This window comes from Tinamus guttatus, unplaced genomic scaffold (assembly GCF_059628265.1).
Source record: "Tinamus guttatus ecotype Peru unplaced genomic scaffold, ASM5962826v1 Tinamus_guttatus_pri_ptg000014l, whole genome shotgun sequence".
NCBI lineage: Eukaryota > Metazoa > Chordata > Aves > Tinamiformes > Tinamidae > Tinamus > Tinamus guttatus.
This window is the reverse complement of record NW_028288548.1, coordinates 950,794-968,689: the sequence shown is the minus strand read 5'-3', so window position 1 is coordinate 968,689 and position 17,896 is coordinate 950,794. Positions and strand designations below refer to the sequence as shown.

Genomic DNA, 17,896 nt, shown 5'->3' with positions numbered 1-17,896 from the left:
ATTTCTGCATGGGTTTGAGCCCTGTCCCAGAAAAGGTGGGACAGGTTTCCATACAGGAAACAACCTGGAAACATCTTCCAGGTGAAGGAATGAGCAGGGAGACAATTCCAGGTCAAAACCGAGCTGTAAGGTCTTGGGCAACTGATGGGCTCCAAGCGAGGAGATCCTGAGGAAGATGCTCGCAAGGATCGTGGCACCGACTTCCCTGTTGGAGAGGCTGGGTGGGAATCCGGCATTCTGGTTGTTTCTAGGAAATCATTCCTTTGGCCACGATATCTCACTTTGCTTGACCTGATGAGCCAGGGCTGCACAGGGCCCGGAGAAGCTCCTAGAGCTCTTGGCTGGGAAGTGGCCATGAATAAACCAGCAGCGACTCCAGCCCCAGGGCAGGAAGATCCTCCAACCCCGCAGCGAGGCCGGGAAGCCGAGGCAATTTCAGGATAGGGACAATTATTTGCCACCTTCCCCTGGGTCAGGTCCCCACGGACCCGGCTCTCCCCGGAGCAGAGGGCAGGATCGCTGCTCAAAACCTCCCTTCCAGAAGATCCATCGGGAGCCTCAGACCATTCCGGCTGCCCTCAGTAATCCCAAATCCTTAGGCATTAAGGCATTTAATCTCGCATTTTATCGTGCACCCTCTCGCCCGGGATCTGAAATTAAAAGGGAAGGAGAGATGGCACTTGCAGAAGACTCTGGTGGATGAAAAGTCCCTTTTCCTGCCCCAAAATGCAGTAGCGGTGTCACTTTGCCGCCAGCCCTTGGTCCCCCATCCCTCTCCTCATCCCGGCGCTTCCAGGGGAGCTGCAATTAATTCGGGGGGAGGAAGAGCCTCCACGGCTGTGAGGAAGGGGACGGCCCCGGCCCGGCCGCGGGAGCTGCTCCGTGTTGCTCCTTGGGTGCCAGCGGCTCCGTGGCCCCGAGCCAGGGATCTCGGTGGCCCCGAGCCAGGGACCTCGGCCGGAGGCAGCTTTTTCCATGATGCGACTGGGATCGGGCAGAGGGGCCAAGCCGGGACAAGGGGTTGGTGCCTTCGGCATCATCTCCGGACCTGCAGCCTCTGGATGTCCCTTCTCCCACCCTGGCCCTTGCGACCACCTTCCGCATCCCTCGCGAGCACGAGGCCGAGCGGACGAGCTCCAAGTCAGAAACAGGCGATTTGGGGCCACTGGGGAGGCAAATCCAGCCCCTGGTAGTGACCCTCCTACCTGGGGTGTCTCCTCGCTAAGAACTGCAATGAAGGTTAAAGTCCGGATTTTCACGGTGAACAATTTTCCCCTCTAAGCATAAGAAGGCAAGGAGGGAGGCACAGCAAGAAGCCCGCTGGCTGAACCCAGCGCTTTCTCCTTTCCCCGGCAGCCCAGCCTGTCCCCTAGTGCCAGCCTCGGCCTCCGCTGCAGCCCCACGTCGGGAACCGCTGCCACTCCAGGCTCTTAGACCGGGGCAATTAATGAATCCGCCCCGCGGGGTCGCGCTGCAGCGCAAGCGCGTTGGCGATGAGAGGAACGAGCGCGCCCGGTGCCGGGGCTAAGAGAAACCATCCTGCGGATGGAGGAGGAGGGTCCGGAGCAGCCCTGGGCGTCCCAGCGCGGGAGGGCTCCATCTGGCAGCAATTCCTGCCCGCGGCACCACGGTGCCTGGCGCTCGCACCCGCTCCAGCCTCCCGCGGCCCCGCGCGGAACCGCTCCGGCTGCAGAAGCGGCCGAGCAGCCACCGAGGCCTCCACCCAGGCCAGTGTTCCCCCAAAGAGCGCTCCAAAAAAAAGGAGAGCTCCTGGGATGGATCCGGATGCTGTGGGCATCCGTGCGGAGCCCAGGCGATTGCCGTGGACGGGGTTCGGTTCTGCAAGGAGCAGAGGGGAGCAAAGCCGCCACCGCTGCCCGTGTTAGAATCGCCCAAGTGCCGCGTCTTGGCAGCAGCCCACGAAGCTTCCCAGTCCCGGCCTGGAGCTTCTCCTCCTCCTCCTCCTCACCAGCAGCCTCGCTAGAAATGGCTTGTGGGGAGGATCCTGCTCGGGGCTACGGGCTGGGAAACCCAGCAGGGAGCTTGAGCCCCGGCCTGGGGTGCCCGGCTGGGGCCGCGCGGGAGTCCCCGTCTGCGGCGGCGGCGCCTTCTGCCATGTCCTGCTCAGGGTCCCCGTGAACGTGCAAGGTGCTCCCGCACATGGACGCGCATCCCAAATCACTCGGCTTTGGCACATCCGAGCTCTGTCTCCGTAAGCCAGAGACCACTGAGCAAAGTCCTGGAGTGAACAGGCAACATCCCCCCAGTGAAGGTCGCAGCCCAACAGCCCTCAGCTCCTCCAACGCGAAGCCAACACCCCCGCGAACAAGGACCCCGGGGGATCAGGCCACGCCAGCCTCAGACACGGAGACGTTTTGTGGCTACCTAGCGGCAACCGTGGAGGAAACCGCGCTGAGGAACCCTGGGATCCACGGAGCTACTGCTCCGAGGCACCAGGAACTGGCGCTGGAGGGGGAATCGGCTGCTTCATGAACACCCCAATGAGGCCAAACGAGGCACCCGTGGGCGCTTGGGCTGCAGCAACCTAACGCTATTCTGCCCGGCGAGGCTTCCCTTGCATAACGCTAACGGAAAATCCGGTAATAATTATGTGAGCGGCGCGATGGGATGGAAAAGGCTGTAATGAGATTAGCTACGCGCCGCGTTCCCCTGGAAAAGAGCCCAAGGAAGCGCACGGAGCCCCACGTCACGCACTGCTCCCCTGCTCCGGGATGGGCTGCAGGAGCCCCCAGGCTTCCCAAAACACTGCGGGATTCCTCCCACCTTAAGCATGGACAGGAGGGAGTTAAATGAAGGAAGCCCTGGGTTCCCCTCGCATCTCTGTGGGGCATCCGCAGCCCCTCTGTAACCAGTCCCTGCTCAGTCCCTGCTCACAGAAGAGGCTCTCCGTCATGTGCAGCCTCATAATGTCCATCAGTGGTTTTCCCGGGAGACATTTAGGGCTCATTCCTTGTTGATTTCCATGTCCCACTGAATATTGCATGCGCCCGCACTCCCGCAGGGCCAAGCGGCTGAAGAGAGCCGAGTCTTTGCAGGCTGCTCCGGAGCTGCTGAGCAGCCCCTCTCCTCGCGCCCGGCCTCGCTGCGGCTCCGCGTTCCCCAGTGCGGGGCCCCGCGGCAGAGCCGGCCGCGATTCCCCGCTCAGCCCGGCCCGGCTGCGCCAGCGTCTCCGGGGCCGCAGCGCAGCGGACGCGGCAGCATCGCTCCTTCTTGCTATGGCACATGCTGGTTCAGCCCAGGCTTGGCCTGACCCGCAGGAACCTTTTGCTCCTGCAGCCTTGGAAGGGGCCAAAACCAGAGAGGAGCCGGAGAGCAGGGAGACCCTGCAAGGAGGTGAGGGCAGGGACAGAGGCTGGACCACAGGGCAGGATTTGGGGAAGGCAAGGGAGGCGATTCCCTAAGAAACTGACAGGGCAAATCTTAGTCTTCTTGGACCATGCAGGAGCAAAAAGACCTAGGTTTGAAGGTCTGCATGGCTGAGCCCTGGTTTGCATAGCAAGGGGGCATGGAGCAGCTGAGATCTTTATCATTAATTCATGTAAATCCAGGCTTCCACTCCAGCCGTGAGGAGGAAGGACTCAGGAACTAATTAAAAAGCCGCCGCTGAGCAGCTCGGGCCCCAGTTCTAGCCCCGAGCGAGTGCGTGCAAGGCTGGGGAGCGCAGATGGACACATTTCCTGGGTTGAAACGCGCTCTGCGGAAGCTAATGAGAGGAGCAATTCCTAGCAAGAAATGATCCAGCACCGAGCGGGAACCCCAGCTGCCGGGGTGTTACTTTCCTCAATGTGCTGCTAAGTCTTTCCAGAGATATTTTGGAATTTGTGATGATTTTCTGGATAAGAAATAAAGGAAGAGACTTGCAGACACTGGAGTTCTACCAAGGCAAACGTGCAAGCTCTCCTGGCAGCCGGATGGTGCGGAACGGACCCCCCGGGCAGCCCAGGGGCCATCTGATTAGCCCCGATCTTTGACACCGCAGGACACTTGGAGCCCGTCTCCAAGCGGCCGCATCTGGATGAACAAACAGGGATGGGAGGAGGCGCCACGCAGGAGAGCAGCTCTAGCCCTGCCAGATGTTAGCGCAGCTCCACGCGCCGTCCGAGCGGGCATGAGAACAACGAACCCTGCCGAGGGCTCCCGCATCGCTCCGGGAGCTCGGCTGAACCGGGGCTCCATGGGGGTATCCAGGGTTTTTCTTTGTTTCTTCGGGGATTATTCCTCAGTCCCATGTGCAACTACTGATTTTTCTTCTGTCCAGCACAGGACACCTCGCCACCCCGCTCTCGCCAAACCCCCTGAACTCATCACCATTTGCAGAACCCTGGACGAGCCTTCCCGGGGTAACGGCAGCCTGATGGAGCAGGAGCAGCTTCACGCACCCCTGCGGGCTCCGGGCTCTGCTCCGACGCGCGGTGCGGGCGCCGTCTCGCTGGATGCCACTGAGGGGAAGGCAGCGTGCTTGAGACACGGCCTGCATGTCCCTGGACACACCAGACCATGGGGAATCTGTCCTGTCGCATCTTCCTCTCTCCTCCGTGCTCGAGGGTGAGTGGATGGCAGCGGACAGCGCGTGCTCAGCCAAAGCGCACCCAGCTCGTGTCCTTACTCGCCCTCGAATGGAGCACACGGCTCTCCAGCTGATCGAATCCGGATGATGATGATGATGGTGATGGTCTCCCGCATGGCTACTCTCTTAACGGAGCCTTACGGTGTCCCCGGTGAACCCGTGGCTTCTCCACGCAAGGTGACCGTGTCGTGTCCAACGCTGCCGTGCTGGCGTCTGACCCGTGGTTGTGCCCCAAAACAGGGGCAGGTGGTGTGAGATGCTCCTCCGTGGGCCAGCGCAGCCTGCTTCTTGCCCAAGAGAAGATCGGCATGAAGAGGGTAACGGGAGGTAAAACCATCTGTTATGTCTGGAGGCTTGGAGAGCATCCCTGCCCTGCAGGTTTGTCCCGCAGGAGCGCGGAAGCCGGGTTTCTTCACCCCTTCCAGTAATTCATCTCTTTTATTGCTAAACAAAGCTGCCTCTGTGAAGGGGAAGTCTCCTATTTTAAATCCCACTTCAGAGCAAAGGGGGGCTGATCCTAACCAGACGCGGCTTCTTAAAGGGATGCAGATGCTACCGCTCTGGCAGCAAAGCCCGAGGGACGGCCGGTGCTCGGAGCACCTCGGTCCTCTGAGAAGCCGCCCCTGGGGGCCTGCCCCCCGGGCCTACACCCAGGCAAAGCTCATGGAGAAACGCGCTGTGCCCTCACGTGCGGCCTCCGAGGGAGGATGCGGCTGGTAGCAAGGACCAGAAGCTCCATCTTCTCACTGCGAAGGACTCGCTCCATCTCCCGGCATCGGCTGAGCACACGTGGGATGAAGGGCCAAGCCTTGGCCTTGGCTGCCTCTTCCACGCCAAGAGCCTCCAGCCAAGGGGCAGGTCGGTCACGCAGGGCAGCAGCAGCCCGAGGCCACCAGGTACGAGCTCTTGGCTCCGCAGCTGGAGCAGACACCTTCTGCACTCACGTCCAGGGCTTTCCTCCCCCTTATAGGGGCCAAACTCCAAGCTTCCACCTGGAAGAGGGTCCTTGGCGTCACGAGCAGGCCGCTCCAGTCCACGCTCATGCAAGTTTTCCGCTCGGCTGCGGGGGATGCGCAGTTGGGCCTGTGTGGGAATAGGGGCGGCGGGAAGCAGCGCTATCTTTGCATCTCTTCGGGTGTTTAATGCAACGCGATCGCAAACATGCGCCGACATAAACAAGCGCTGGCTTTAGGCAAGAGAAGAGCAGCAGTGACTCTGCCGGGGAGACAACTCTGCACAGCATCAAACACGGCGGTCTGCGTCCCGCCTGCTTCCACAACGGCCTCATGCACATTTCATGAGAGACTGCCCGGCTGTGAAGAGAGAAAAGACTCGCTACGGAACCGATAGCGCTGAACTTCCCTCTGTGTTGAGCCAAGGCCAAGATGTTTTATTTATTTGAAGTGCAAGTTATTCCTTTATCCAGCGCGTGGCTCACAAGGAGTTTGGGGCAGTTTGCTTCAAAACGAGCCGTTAATCGCAGGGTTTTGCAAGATGCTGCGGAAGCTGCTCAAGTACCTGGGAAGAGCCCAGACAGAAAGGGGAGAAAAATGGAGAAGGTCCATGGGGAAACAGTAATTCCCAGTGCCGAGAGGCTGAAGATGCAGCACATCTGGGGAGGGTTGGCCCAGTCCCAGGGTGATGGAGCTGCTCGGAAGGGTTGAAAAGGAAGACCTGGTCCTTCAAAGACACAGGAGCTCCTGCTCCAGGGACTCAGCAGCATCGCGGTACCAGCCGGAGCGCGGCCAAGGAAGCGGCAGATGGGGGGGATGCAAGTGCTGGGCCGGCCTTGTGTTTTTTCGCTTTGAAAAAGTGTTTTTTTAGTAATTTGGGTTACTTGACTCAAACTGGCACAGGTGGGAAGGAGCCCGAACAGGAGGGCACAACAAAAACCTGAGACACTGGCGCAAACCCCATTTGCTGAAGGAGCTTTCTGGGGCCCACGGGCACCTGGCCCGGAGCTGTCGGGGCTGAGTGTGGCCACGGAGCAGCCCCACAGAGCCCCACGGAGCCCCACAAGGCCCTGCGCAGCCCCACGGAGCCCCACGCAGCCCCGTGCACCAGAGACACCCTCGGCAGGGCCTCGGCCATCTCCACAGAAATGAGTTTGCCGGAGGAGCGTCTGGGCTGCCCGGCTGTGCAAGTAATGCCGTTTGCAGAGCCCTTCTGCGCGGCTCTCCGAGAAGCGCCTGGAAACAGTCCAGCAGTAAATGCATCCGTCTCCAAAAGGGGAGAAAAAAGCCGCTCTTGCTTACATTAGCAGTGTCTGCAGGGTGAAGAACGCAGGGCTGGGAGAGCATCGTGGGGCAATTAAGATAAACAGAGGCCGCGCTTGGTAGCGAGGATGTCAGGAGACACCAGGAAGGGGACGGAGCACAAGCCATGGAGCCGGCGGGTATTGGGGATGGGCCCGAAGCGCCGTGAACCCAGCCACAGGGTTCCCCATTTGAATCCCATTTCCTTTGGCATCAGCACTGCCTTTTCCTCCCCACAAGGAATTTTGTCCTGGGGTTGCTGCACGAAGAGGCCGGAGCAGACACCTGTGTTGTGAGGGAAGCAACCCCAGGGCTGCGGCCGGGGCCGCTGGTGTCCTGGCAGGGCCGAGAGAGACAAACCTTCGGAGTGAGCCCAAGCACCCAAGGCGACGGTTCCGGGGAGGCAGGAATGGGCCCTGGGGCTCCCTTCCCACTCGCGCTGGGCCAGGGCCGCAGGACCGAGCGCCCCGCGGACGTGGACGGTGGGGAGCACCCGGCACCTTCCCAGCTCCGCTGCCGGCGGGGGCAGCTCTCCAAGGCCGGTCACAGCTCCGGTAGGTCCTGTCGGAGCGACCCCCTCGCCGTGGGTCTCCCAGGCTCCGAGCAGCCGCTCCGGCTGAGCCCTGATGCCCAAGGGCAGCAACGACAGAGGCGGAGGGACAGGGAGAGGGAGGCGGCGCCGCGAGCCACAGAGCCCTCCGGAGCGGCGGCCCCAGCGGGAGCGGGACGTCGGCCCCCAGCCCCTGGGTCCTGAAGGAGCAACAGGGATGGAGCCGGCCCGAGCCCGCTCCGCAGAGCAACCTGCAAGCACGAGCAGCCGATCCGGCCCCACAGGATCCCACCTTCTGGAAGGGCGCGGGGAGCCCGTGGCAGCTCCGCCGCATCCCACGTAACCAAGAGGACTTGGTTTTCAGGCCATTCGGGGGAACCCGAGGAGTAGAGCATTGCAGAGGGTTTTGCAGTTTATTACATAAATGCCCTCCCGGCAGACGCGTTAGGTCATTTAATTAGAACAATCATGAGACACATGTTTAGCAATGAGCAAGCTCAAAGGAGGGTGCAAACACGTGGCTCTGCTCTGCCCACGAGCAAAAAGATCAAGACGCTGCGTTTTGCTCATCAGGTTTAGGGAGAGGAAAATCCCCCCGGGCCCTCTGCAAGTCACCGGGTCGCGGCGCCGGGCGGGCAGCGAGCCAGAGCGCGTCCCCGCGCGCCCAAAGGAGGAGTCGCCGTCCAACTTATATTAATTTTATTCACATTTCCAGAACAAAGCATTGGTGGAGGGCGACACTGCGGCCAGCGTCAAAAGGAAAAAGCTCAAGTATTTGTTGGTTTACGGCGGGCAAACCCTTCAGCGGCTGGGCGACGCCAGCGGCCGCGCTGCCGGCCCCGCTTCCAGTTCAAGTGAGAGGAATTGCGAAAACCAGCTCGCTCGTCACACGAGGCACGTCCAAAACGTTCCAGCTCCCTGTGCTCTACGTTCCTACGTGGAGCAGCGGAGGAGCCGGCAGGAAATCTGCAGCTTGACGAGCTCCTCCGCTGCCCGGTTTATTCCGTCTTTTTCTTGTTTTGGCTGCGCGGTTTTGCTCGCGGCGCCGCCGAACGCGGCGACCCGGCTCGAACGCGATTCATCACCCAGAGCAGGAATTTGCTGCTGCACCCGGGATATGAGGGTGATCAGGGTGGCACCGAGAAACTGTATCGGGGCTCCCTGCTCAGGAGGAAAGAGAAAATGAGAAAATACAAAAAAGACTGTTTTGGGGTTCAAGAGCAGGTCCAGCAGTAGGACATGTGGGTATCGGCGGCTGGGGCTTTTCCACTGCACCGCTCGGCCACGTGGAGCTGCCCAGGGCTGCGTGGACCGGCCCGGACAGCAAGGCCTTGGGAACACAAGCGCCTGCAGAGCCCTGCTCAGAGCCTGCCCCTCCGAGGGCTGCACGAAAAAGGGAAATTTTCATAAAATCCAGAGACATGAAAGTCAATTCCTAAGTCATGGGTCAAGTCAGAGCTAGAACAGGAGGGTTTTCTTCTGGTGGCAAATATTAGGAATTTTTTAACCTGTCCAATGAAGACCCTCAAAGCCTTTTTTTTGCCCTTGCATTGTTTTCAGGTTGCTTAATGTCATTACAATAAAGCTATATTTGGAAGAAGAGTTAAAACAGCTCTGTGCACTCTGCAAAAAATAGCAGGTTTGCAGAAAGGCACAAGAAGCAGATTCCTGCCTTTCCTAACCCTTAAAGGTTTCCTCCCTCCCTTCTTGCTAAAAGCACTGCCTGTAACTCAATAAACTCCACATTCACATTTTCTTCTTCATCCAGCTGGCTTGGAAGCCCCTAGGATTAAAAATCTCTCTGCTGTTTGAATAATTTCAGTGACTGGAAGTTCACTGCTCATTTCACTGATTCTCTTCATCCTCTATCTATATATAGTAAAAAAATAATATATATATATTCTTTTCTTTTTGCTGGAGGCAACCTGCTGTCCCCAACTCAGTCTCCCAAAGGGAGGAGGAAAAATAGAAAGATCTGCAGGACTTGCGTGGGGGGAAGGAGGCCAAAGGGAGACGCGCTGGGCACCTCCAGCCCTGGCTCTTTGGCAAACACCCTTGTTGTCCCATTATATTTTAATAAATTAAAGTCATATCTGGTCTAGCCTGTGTTAAGTTACCACATTCTGCTGCAGCTGCCTGTGCAGTGAACTGTTATATGGGATTTTGGATATTCCGTGTCCCACCACCGTTACGTGGAATGCTTAACGTCCTTAACTTCTTATACAAAAATAGAAAGTATGGAGATAAATTGCTCTGTACGTTAATCCGGGGCTGAATGGATCCAGCAGCTCGGATTCTGCTCTGTTGACAATTTTAAGGAACTTCTTATGACTTTCGGAAGGTCACCAGGACCTCTCGGGAACTGGAAGGTTGAACACAGGACATGGAGGAGGAGAAGATGAAGCGGGGGGTCCTTGCATCGTCCCACCAGCGCGTCGAGCCTGTTGGCCCTCGGTTCTGGAGCAGCTGCAGTGCCGGGACTAAGGCAACAGCATTAGCAATGAAGATGCCAAGAGCAGGAGGGAGCCAGAGGCACCCGGGATGGATGGATCGGGCTGGCATCGGGCAGTGCAGCCCCGGCTGGGCCCGGCAGCTCGTCTGTCTTGGGGAGCGGGGCCTGGAGAAGGGCCTGCTCCGGCCTGGAGAAGGGGACGCTTTGGCTCAGAGAAGGGCGCGCTCGGCCCGCACGGAGGCTCCGGCTGCGCGAGGCGGCGGGAAGGCGAACGCGGCCAGAGGCCTCCTGGCGGTCCCAGAGCAGCCCAAGGAGCTGGAGCAGCAGCAGAGGCAGCGCTGAGGGCCCCGAGCGCGTCGCCCGGCGCTGCCAGGGTGGCAGAGGGACCCCGGAGCAGTGGGGAGGACCCCTCACCGGGACAGTCCACGCTCATGAAGCTCCAGCTTTGGGAGTAGCCGGAACACCCGTGCTCTCCTCCCGCCAGCAACGCGCACGGGCTGCGGCAGAGCCCCGGGCCCCGAGTCCTCCTGGACACGGGTTCGCCCTCCTCGGAGGATCCTTCGCTCCTTGTCTTGCCGTTGTTCAAACGCCGGCCCCCTCGGAGCAGATCTCCTGCCGGTGCTGCCTGGCTCCCAGAGGGGCCCGGAGCGCTCGGGGCCCTGTCGCTGAAGCAGCCGATCGGCACAAGGTGGAGCCCACCTGGAGGCTGGGAAGGCCAAAGAGCCAATTCCCAAAGTTTCTCATTGCAGGAAATAAAAGCAGCTTGTTCCTCGGACGTGTTTGCATCTCTACGTGCACGGGGCCGCTGGGTTTTCGCGCCGCACAAGTGGCCGATGGTGAGGAGGGCGCAGGCGGATGCAGCACGTCCCCAAGGGTGCCCCATGGTCTCGTTCTGCCACAGTCAGGACAGCAGCGGCCCAGGAGTCCTGACGTGGCCCTCGATGGGGTGCAGAGTCCACTAGTCAGGATTGGAATTTGTCAGATCAGCAGGAGAACTGGAATTTAAAAACCAGTCCTGAAAATGTCAGTTCTTGAGTCACAGTTCTGAAGGATACAGACGGGTTGCTCTGAAGTGCAGATTTTTCCTATTTTTTCACTCCCTTCTCAGAGTTTTTATACATATGAATGTACATATACATATATTAAACGTGCTGGTGGTAATTCAGTCTCTTTCAGGCATTGTCACTGGACACAGCAGGCATTTTACTCATAGCTTTTTCTTACTGTCGCAGCTCCACCAATGCTACCCTAGATTTCCCCTTATAACTGGAGGTTTCTTCTAGATCTCCTCAGAGAGATTGATATATCAAAACCAAATTCAATTAAAAAATATAATAATTTCTTCTTGAAAGCGAAGCTGCCCCATATTCCAGATTGTGGCAGGATTTTTATATCTTCAAAATACTTATAACAAATTCTACTTAAAATATATCTAAGTCCTAATCTGCCTGTTCGGCACTTCGTAACACTCTAAACTGAAGATTTGTTCCCTGTAAATCCGTGCTGGGCTCCGGCCAAGAGCTCTGCTCAGTGTTCTTCCGCAGACCGGAGCATGAGGATGGCATTGGAGATTTTCAGAGCCGGGCCCAGCTTGATGCCGAGTATTTTAACTAGGTCGGTCTGGTTCAGAAGTAGAAAGGCCTCTCCATCTATTTGCTAGATGTTGGAAACATGGGAGAAAAGAGAGATTATTATCTAGAAATTGGCAGGTTGCTTTTCACTTTTAGTCTTTCCAATTAATCAACACACTTAGGACTGAGAAATAAAAGCACAAACACTGCCTTGAGGATGCTCAGTCATTAGGCTTTATGCTCTGTAAAAGAATAAATCCTCTGAAATCCAACAATTGTCAAAAGTCCTAGATCTTATTCACAATCTGCAGCCAGAAATTAGACCAGGAAGTGTGGAGCGCAAACCTCCAGCAGGCAGCTATCCCAGCAGGAATATCCTACCCCCATCCACAACAATTAGAAATATCAGATCACCATTTCCTACTGCATCCAGTACATGCTCTCGCTGGAGATTTTGGGACTTCTCTTAAGCCATTCAGGGTAAAATTTAAAGCCAAATGCCCCCCTCTGCACTGATGTTTGGTCAGCTTTGCTAAAATCCTTACAGAGGAGAAAAATTCCTGAGAAGTAAATACCTGTCTGCTCTCCAATCTGATGGGTACCACAGACTGAAATTTTTATTTTTTAATTTTTTTCTTCTAAAGAAGATTAGCAATTTACTTGGGTTCCCAAGAACATCCGCAGCTACCCAGAGACGACAAAGATATAATTGAAACAAATAAAAAATGCTTCAGGGAAGAAGCCAAGGATTAATGGACAGAGACAAGGAATGGGCATCTCTCCGGGACACATTACTCCATTAACACCCATTTGCAGAGACCAAGAGCATTGTCGGGCGACCCGGGACATTCATCTGATCCACAGCAGCAATTCTGCTCCCCTTGTAGCTGTCCCAGCTACAACGTCCTTGCATTTCAACAACTGCTAGAAACAGCTATGTTTAATTAACTCTGACAAACCTACAATTAAAGCAAGGAGCTGGCAGCTGGGAGGTCTCATTCCCCCTTTTCTGCTCTAACCACACCGGAGACCATTAGCCAGTTACTCGACCAGCCGGTGTCTGCGCTGGGAACGACGGCGGTGCTCCCCATCGACAGATAATTTCACCCATTTATGTTTGCAAGCTGCCCAGAGTCTGCACTGCTGCAATGAGCACGCTAACATGCTAAAAATACCTTGACATAAACGGATCACTGCTTCAATTAAATAGAGCCAAGAGTAGAAGAAAACGGCTGGAAGAGAGTCCTGCATTTGGAAACGCTTTTGAGCCTAACGTTACTGTGCTTTGTGTCCCCACGCTGTCCCCAAGACGCCTTCGCTTGGGCAGCCCTGCCCTGGGCACAGGCGCAGCACGCTGCCTGGGGCTGGCTCTGCACTTCTTTGCTCCGTCTCGTTCGAGCGGTTTTTAAAATTCTGCGCACAATTTGTTCTCTTCGTTCCTAATGTAAGCAGCAATGTAGCCCTCGTCCCCCCCGCCAAGAACGGCTGCAAGGGATTTATTTATCCTGAGCAGAGAGCACTCCCAGGCCTGATTACCGCTAATGGACAGTTCTGGGGAGTTCAGCAGCGCGGCCGCGCACGTGAGCTCTGGCCAAAGGCACATTTGCTGAAAGGGTTTTCATTTCAAACTGGCAATTTAGCCTGAGCATAAACCTGAAAAAAAAGAAAGCCCAAGTCCCTCTCGCTTGGCAAAGAGAGTGAAAACCTGAGGCTGCGGAAAGTGAGATACTAAAATAGAGCATGGCTGCGCCTGGAAAGTAACCAAGGTGCTGGAAGAGGGGCTAGGACCTGCTAAACGAAACCTGCAGGAAAATAATAAATGGTGAATGATCCTAATAGGAGACTTGCTAGCTACATGTCACTTACCAAGCCCTAATTTCTGAATACGTCGTCACTAGTAATTAGGACGCATCTTTTACCCTCAGCTGTACTGACAGGCTGGTTCACTTGGACAAATCCCATTACTCCCACTGCGTTCAAGTAAGCAGGATCCTGCTGTACTGTTATTTTGCAGTATTTTTTTTTTGCAAGCCTTAATTTCTTTTGCTTTTTGTTAGTCTTATTTTTTTTCTAATAAGTGAAAACCAAATACAGATACATAAATAAAAGCCTTCGCCCTCGTGTGTCAGCCGAAGCGGAGGCTGGAGGGGTGACCTATACGGGGACGTGTCTCTGGCTGTCGATCGGAAGCTCCTATGGGATCTCCACGTCACACCTCAAAGGTAACTGGAAGCCAAAGCACTTGGTAGAGCACAAGTGTTGCCCAAAACACGCTCGTGCGAGGACGATCCCTCCGCTCCGCTTCACCGCGGAGCGCGGGAGCAGCCAGGGACTCCTCGGAGGGGCCACGCGGAGCCGGCACCTGCTCCCAGCGCCGGGAGCAGCCGGGCTCCTGCTTGAACCGTTCCAACGGGACGTCTCTAGAGCGGTGCCAGAAGGGCACAACAGGCCAGGGCAGGATGTTAGGCACCAGCAAAGCGACTCCAGCAGCAGAGGAGCTTTAAAGCAGCTGGATGCAATTAAGCACGCTGGAATTGGGCTCCGTACTGAAGCTGCCTGCCCAGCGCCAGGGGCTCTTTAGTGACAAACGTGAGCCTGTCAGGGCCACCAGCACCGTGGCTCTGCAACAGCCCGAGCACACACGCACCTTCCTGCTGCCCGAGGTCCCGCACTTACCTCGTCCCGGAACAGCGGGGCCTGCTCCTTGCAGCCGGGCAGGCGCTGGATGAAGTTTGCCACCTGCGATTAACAGGGGAAAGAGAGAAGTGGACAATTAAAATGGGACATCAACTCAATATGTCTCGTTCCTCTACTTTAAACTCATCTACATCGTTCATTTTCTGTGTGGTTTTGTCAGAAATCTAGAAGAAAAAGGATTTAGCTTCACATGACAACATCTCTGTAAGAGACAAGCGTGGAAACTGGAATACAAATCTACGGATGACACGAAGCGCGAGGAAGGAGTTTTGCTTTGCTTTAATCTGTGGTGGTTTGAGGGACAGGATCCACGGAATCAGTGGGATTAAAACAACATCACTGAACTCGACTGTTGGCATTAGGGAGAACATTTCTCAGCTGGAAGGGATGCTCGCAAGGAACCCCTGCGTTACCGCACTGCACAGGCGACGCGGGCAGCGCTCCCGAGCGCAGCGAGGGGCCTCCAGCAGCACCGGCCCCTCCGCCTGTGCCCGCGGCAGAGCCGTGCGGGGGGAAAAGGAGGCTCCCTTTAGCGGCTCCCTTTAGCCCCGGGGCCAGGGCGGCTCCTCGGGCTCCGTGTGCGGCTGTCCTGCCATCCTGCCCCTCTCCAGGGGGCTGTCCCGCCATCCTGCCCCTCTCCAGGGGGAAGCTCCCATTCCCAAGGTTTCTGTTATGTAATCTGGAAGTCAAGCACCTCTCCCGCCGCGTCCGATGCTTCCCCAATACTCGGTGCTAACAGGGACGGCTCCGTTTTTAAGGGAACCCCCTGAAAATCAACAGCTTCAGCATTCAACGACTCCAGATTTTGTGATGGAGGCGAGCAAACTTGCTGTTAGCAAATAACAAAACGCTGATTCTTCTGTGTTTCCTTTTGAAGCGCCCCCCAGGGAATCCAAACAAAACCCTTTCTGCTGGGTCAGGCATCTTCCAGATTTTTAGAGGTCATGGCAATAAAATCCCTGAGGCTGGCAGGGCCTTGGGGATAACGGTGCTTCCAGGCCCTCCGCCTGCCCCAAGGAGTCTCCAGGCGCCCTCGGGGAGGCCCAAGGGAGCACGAGGGCCACAAGGGTGGCACACGGGAGCGCCAGGGGTAGAGGAGCCCTGTGGCCCCTTGCCCGTGGCCACGGGACCCGCAGCCAAGGGGAAGGGGGTCAGGAGGGACCGAGGTGGGGAGAGGTGTTGGATGCAGCAGGGAGCTGGGAGGCTGTGGGAGGTGCAGAAGGCCTTTAGCATTAACGTAGCATCTCGGGCAGGGTTAACTAACCAGCAACTCAACTCTGTCCCCTACCAACGTTCCCGTGCGATTCCCCACCCTTCCCCGGCTCTGCTCCGCAGACAGGGAGAAGCTTCCAATAAATAACACGGCTGCATTAAAACAGCTGCTCGTGCTGATCGTGCAGCGCTACCAAGAGCCTCTTAGCTTGAGGGCCTGAAAATCCTGCTGCTGCTCTGCCAGTTCAGCTGTTCTCAACCATCAGAGAATTAAAGATTTTTCCCCCGCACCCTTAATGTGGGTTTTGTACAATAAAAACAGTTCTTCATCTGAAACCAAAGGAGAACTTTGCACTCCCATCGCTCTGCTCGCGTTTGAGGCTGGCAGAACGGTCCCCTTTGTGCCGGAGTTCAAAGCAGGAGCCCTGCGCAAACCTCTGCCCCGCAGGAAGGTTGTGGGGAGCCGAGTGCCAGCGGCGCGGGGGCCTCGGCCCTGCCGCACGCAGGGGAGCTGCTGCCTTTCGTCCGCGCGGACCCGGTCAGCGGCGCGCGCCGACCGCGCGAGCGCTCGCACGGAGGCCGAGCCGATTCCTGCGGGAATTGGCGATGAGCAGAACTTGCAAAACCCACTCTCCTTTATTGAAATTCAAGACAAAACCTGCAATGACTGCAGCCAATCCCCTGCAGCTCCTCTCCTTACTGCGCCGTCCCCTCTTGCCAGTGGCCACCCCATTTTTCAGACACAGGCGCAGGTCACAGCTCGGCCCGTTCTGGTTTGGAAGCGCCATGTCCGGAGTCCCTTTGCGCCCGCACTGCGCTCCCTACTTACACTCATCTGTTACCTAACTAATGCCCCAGTTAAATCTGCCCTGCGGTTGTTTTAAAGGTCAACTGCAAAGGAAAAATTTTATTTGGCTGGTGTCCTGACTCTGCTCTTCTATGAAACAGCCTCCATGTTTTATCCAAAAGAAAGACATCCTGCTTATTTTTATGTCAGAGGATTAACTGCTCCTGCCCTCATTGATTTACTGTAAGACCTTTTGGAAAAACCTCTGCAAGCTTCGAGAAAGGATACGAACAGCAAATCTCCCAGAGAGATTTTTTTGCCTCCATATGTTTGCTGCAAATTCGATTCAAACACTTTTTCATTAGAACACGAAACAAACCAACGCAAAGGGCCGGGTTTTAGCCAGTCACAGTAACTGCTCGATCCCCTTCGCACCTGCGCTGGTTCCCATCTCCCGCGGTACCACAGCCCGGCCAGAGTCAGGCAGGAAGAGCAAAGTCAGGATGGGATTTACCCAATGCAAGAGGCACTTCAGGAAAACTTTCTAGAAGTCCCTGGAGACCCTCGATGCTTCGTAACAAAAGTGGCACCTTTTTCCCCACTTGGCGGATCAGCTGCTTCCTGGCAGACCTGGCATTAATTCTCCTGAATTAAACGGTCTCTGATTAAGTGCCAAGGTTGGAACCGTCGCCGCTTCCTCACAGAGGTACAAATATTATTTCTGCACAAGGCGCGGAGGCAAAGCACCGACTCAGCACACACAAGATGCTGTTGTCACACATCGCCTAATGGCAGGAGGCACCTCAGGAGCTCGGAGAGCCGGAGCTGTCGCAGCTGCCTCGGCCAGAAAGCGGGTCGGGCCGGGGGCGGTTTTGCTGCAGGGGAAGCAGGAGGGGAGATGAAGGAGGAGGGGATCTGGGAGCATGTGAAATGCAAAAGCAAATCAGCAGCCAAGTGACGGGAGAGGGGCATGAGAGAGAAGCAAAAATCGCTGCCAGCATCATGTTTTGGGCCTGCAGGCTCCAAGACTGAAGAGTAAATAAACGTGCACCAGAAGAATCCTATTCAGGGAGCTCTGTGGACACTGGAGGGTTAATACGGATCCTTCCCCTCCCTTCCTGGGGGGCCTGGGTATAACTTTGAAGTGAGTCAGTAATTTCTTGCACATGGAGTGGCTGTAAAGCCAACCGAAAGGCATCGCCTGGGAAGGGCAAGCGGAGAGAGAAGCAAGGGGGGCCTCTGGAGCAGCTCCGGGAGCGCCTGGCTCCAAGGCCCCGCGCGCGGGCACTTACCTCTTCCACCGACCACTTGGCCACGTCCCTGGCCGTGAGCCCCACGACGGCGGGCAGGAGGCGGCAGTGCTGCTCCCAGCTCAGGTGGAGCCGCTGGCGCGGGCTGGACGCCAGCGAGGGCATGAAGATGGACTGGTGCAGGGCCTGCTGCAGGTCGAGCTCCGCGGCTGCAACGGCAGAGCACACGGCTCGGGCGAGGGCCGCGGAGCGCGGGCGCCCGCCCGAGAGCGCAAAGGGCAAGAGCAGCGGCGGGCGGCTTCGGCTGCAGCTTCTCGGCAAAGGGGCGCGGGCAGCATTTTGGGGACGAGGTGGAGGGGTTGTGGCAAGAGCATCTGCAGCTGGAGCCTCGGGGCACCGCTCGGCGCGCGGCTGCACCAGCCCCGGGGACCCCAGGCACCGGCCGTGCTGCAGCACCGCTGGCAGCGGCTGCTCCTCGTGTGTCAAACAACGGAGGCTTTAAAAGTAAAAGGGAAAAAGCCCACCCGGCCCCAG

At 57.0% G+C, this 17,896-nt stretch overlaps 1 protein-coding gene and 1 long non-coding RNA gene across 2 annotated transcripts in view; both read right to left on the bottom strand.

Moving 5' to 3' along the window:
- The window catches only part of LOC148596322 (uncharacterized), a 172,013-nt gene that overhangs the window by 54,479 nt on the left and 99,638 nt on the right, over positions 1–17,896 (bottom strand). The window lies entirely within an intron of this gene.
- The window catches only part of LOC104572244 (lethal(3)malignant brain tumor-like protein 4), a 31,871-nt gene continuing 25,116 nt past the window's right edge, over positions 11,142–17,896 (bottom strand). Inside the window, exons 20-22 of the mRNA XM_088523413.1 lie at positions 17,405–17,571; positions 14,093–14,155; positions 11,142–11,501 (exon numbers count right to left, since the gene is read on the bottom strand). Of these exons, the coding sequence (XP_088379539.1) occupies positions 11,373–11,501; positions 14,093–14,155; positions 17,405–17,571 (359 nt within the window). The 3' untranslated portion in view covers positions 11,142–11,372. The remainder of the gene's footprint in view (positions 11,502–14,092; positions 14,156–17,404; positions 17,572–17,896) is intronic.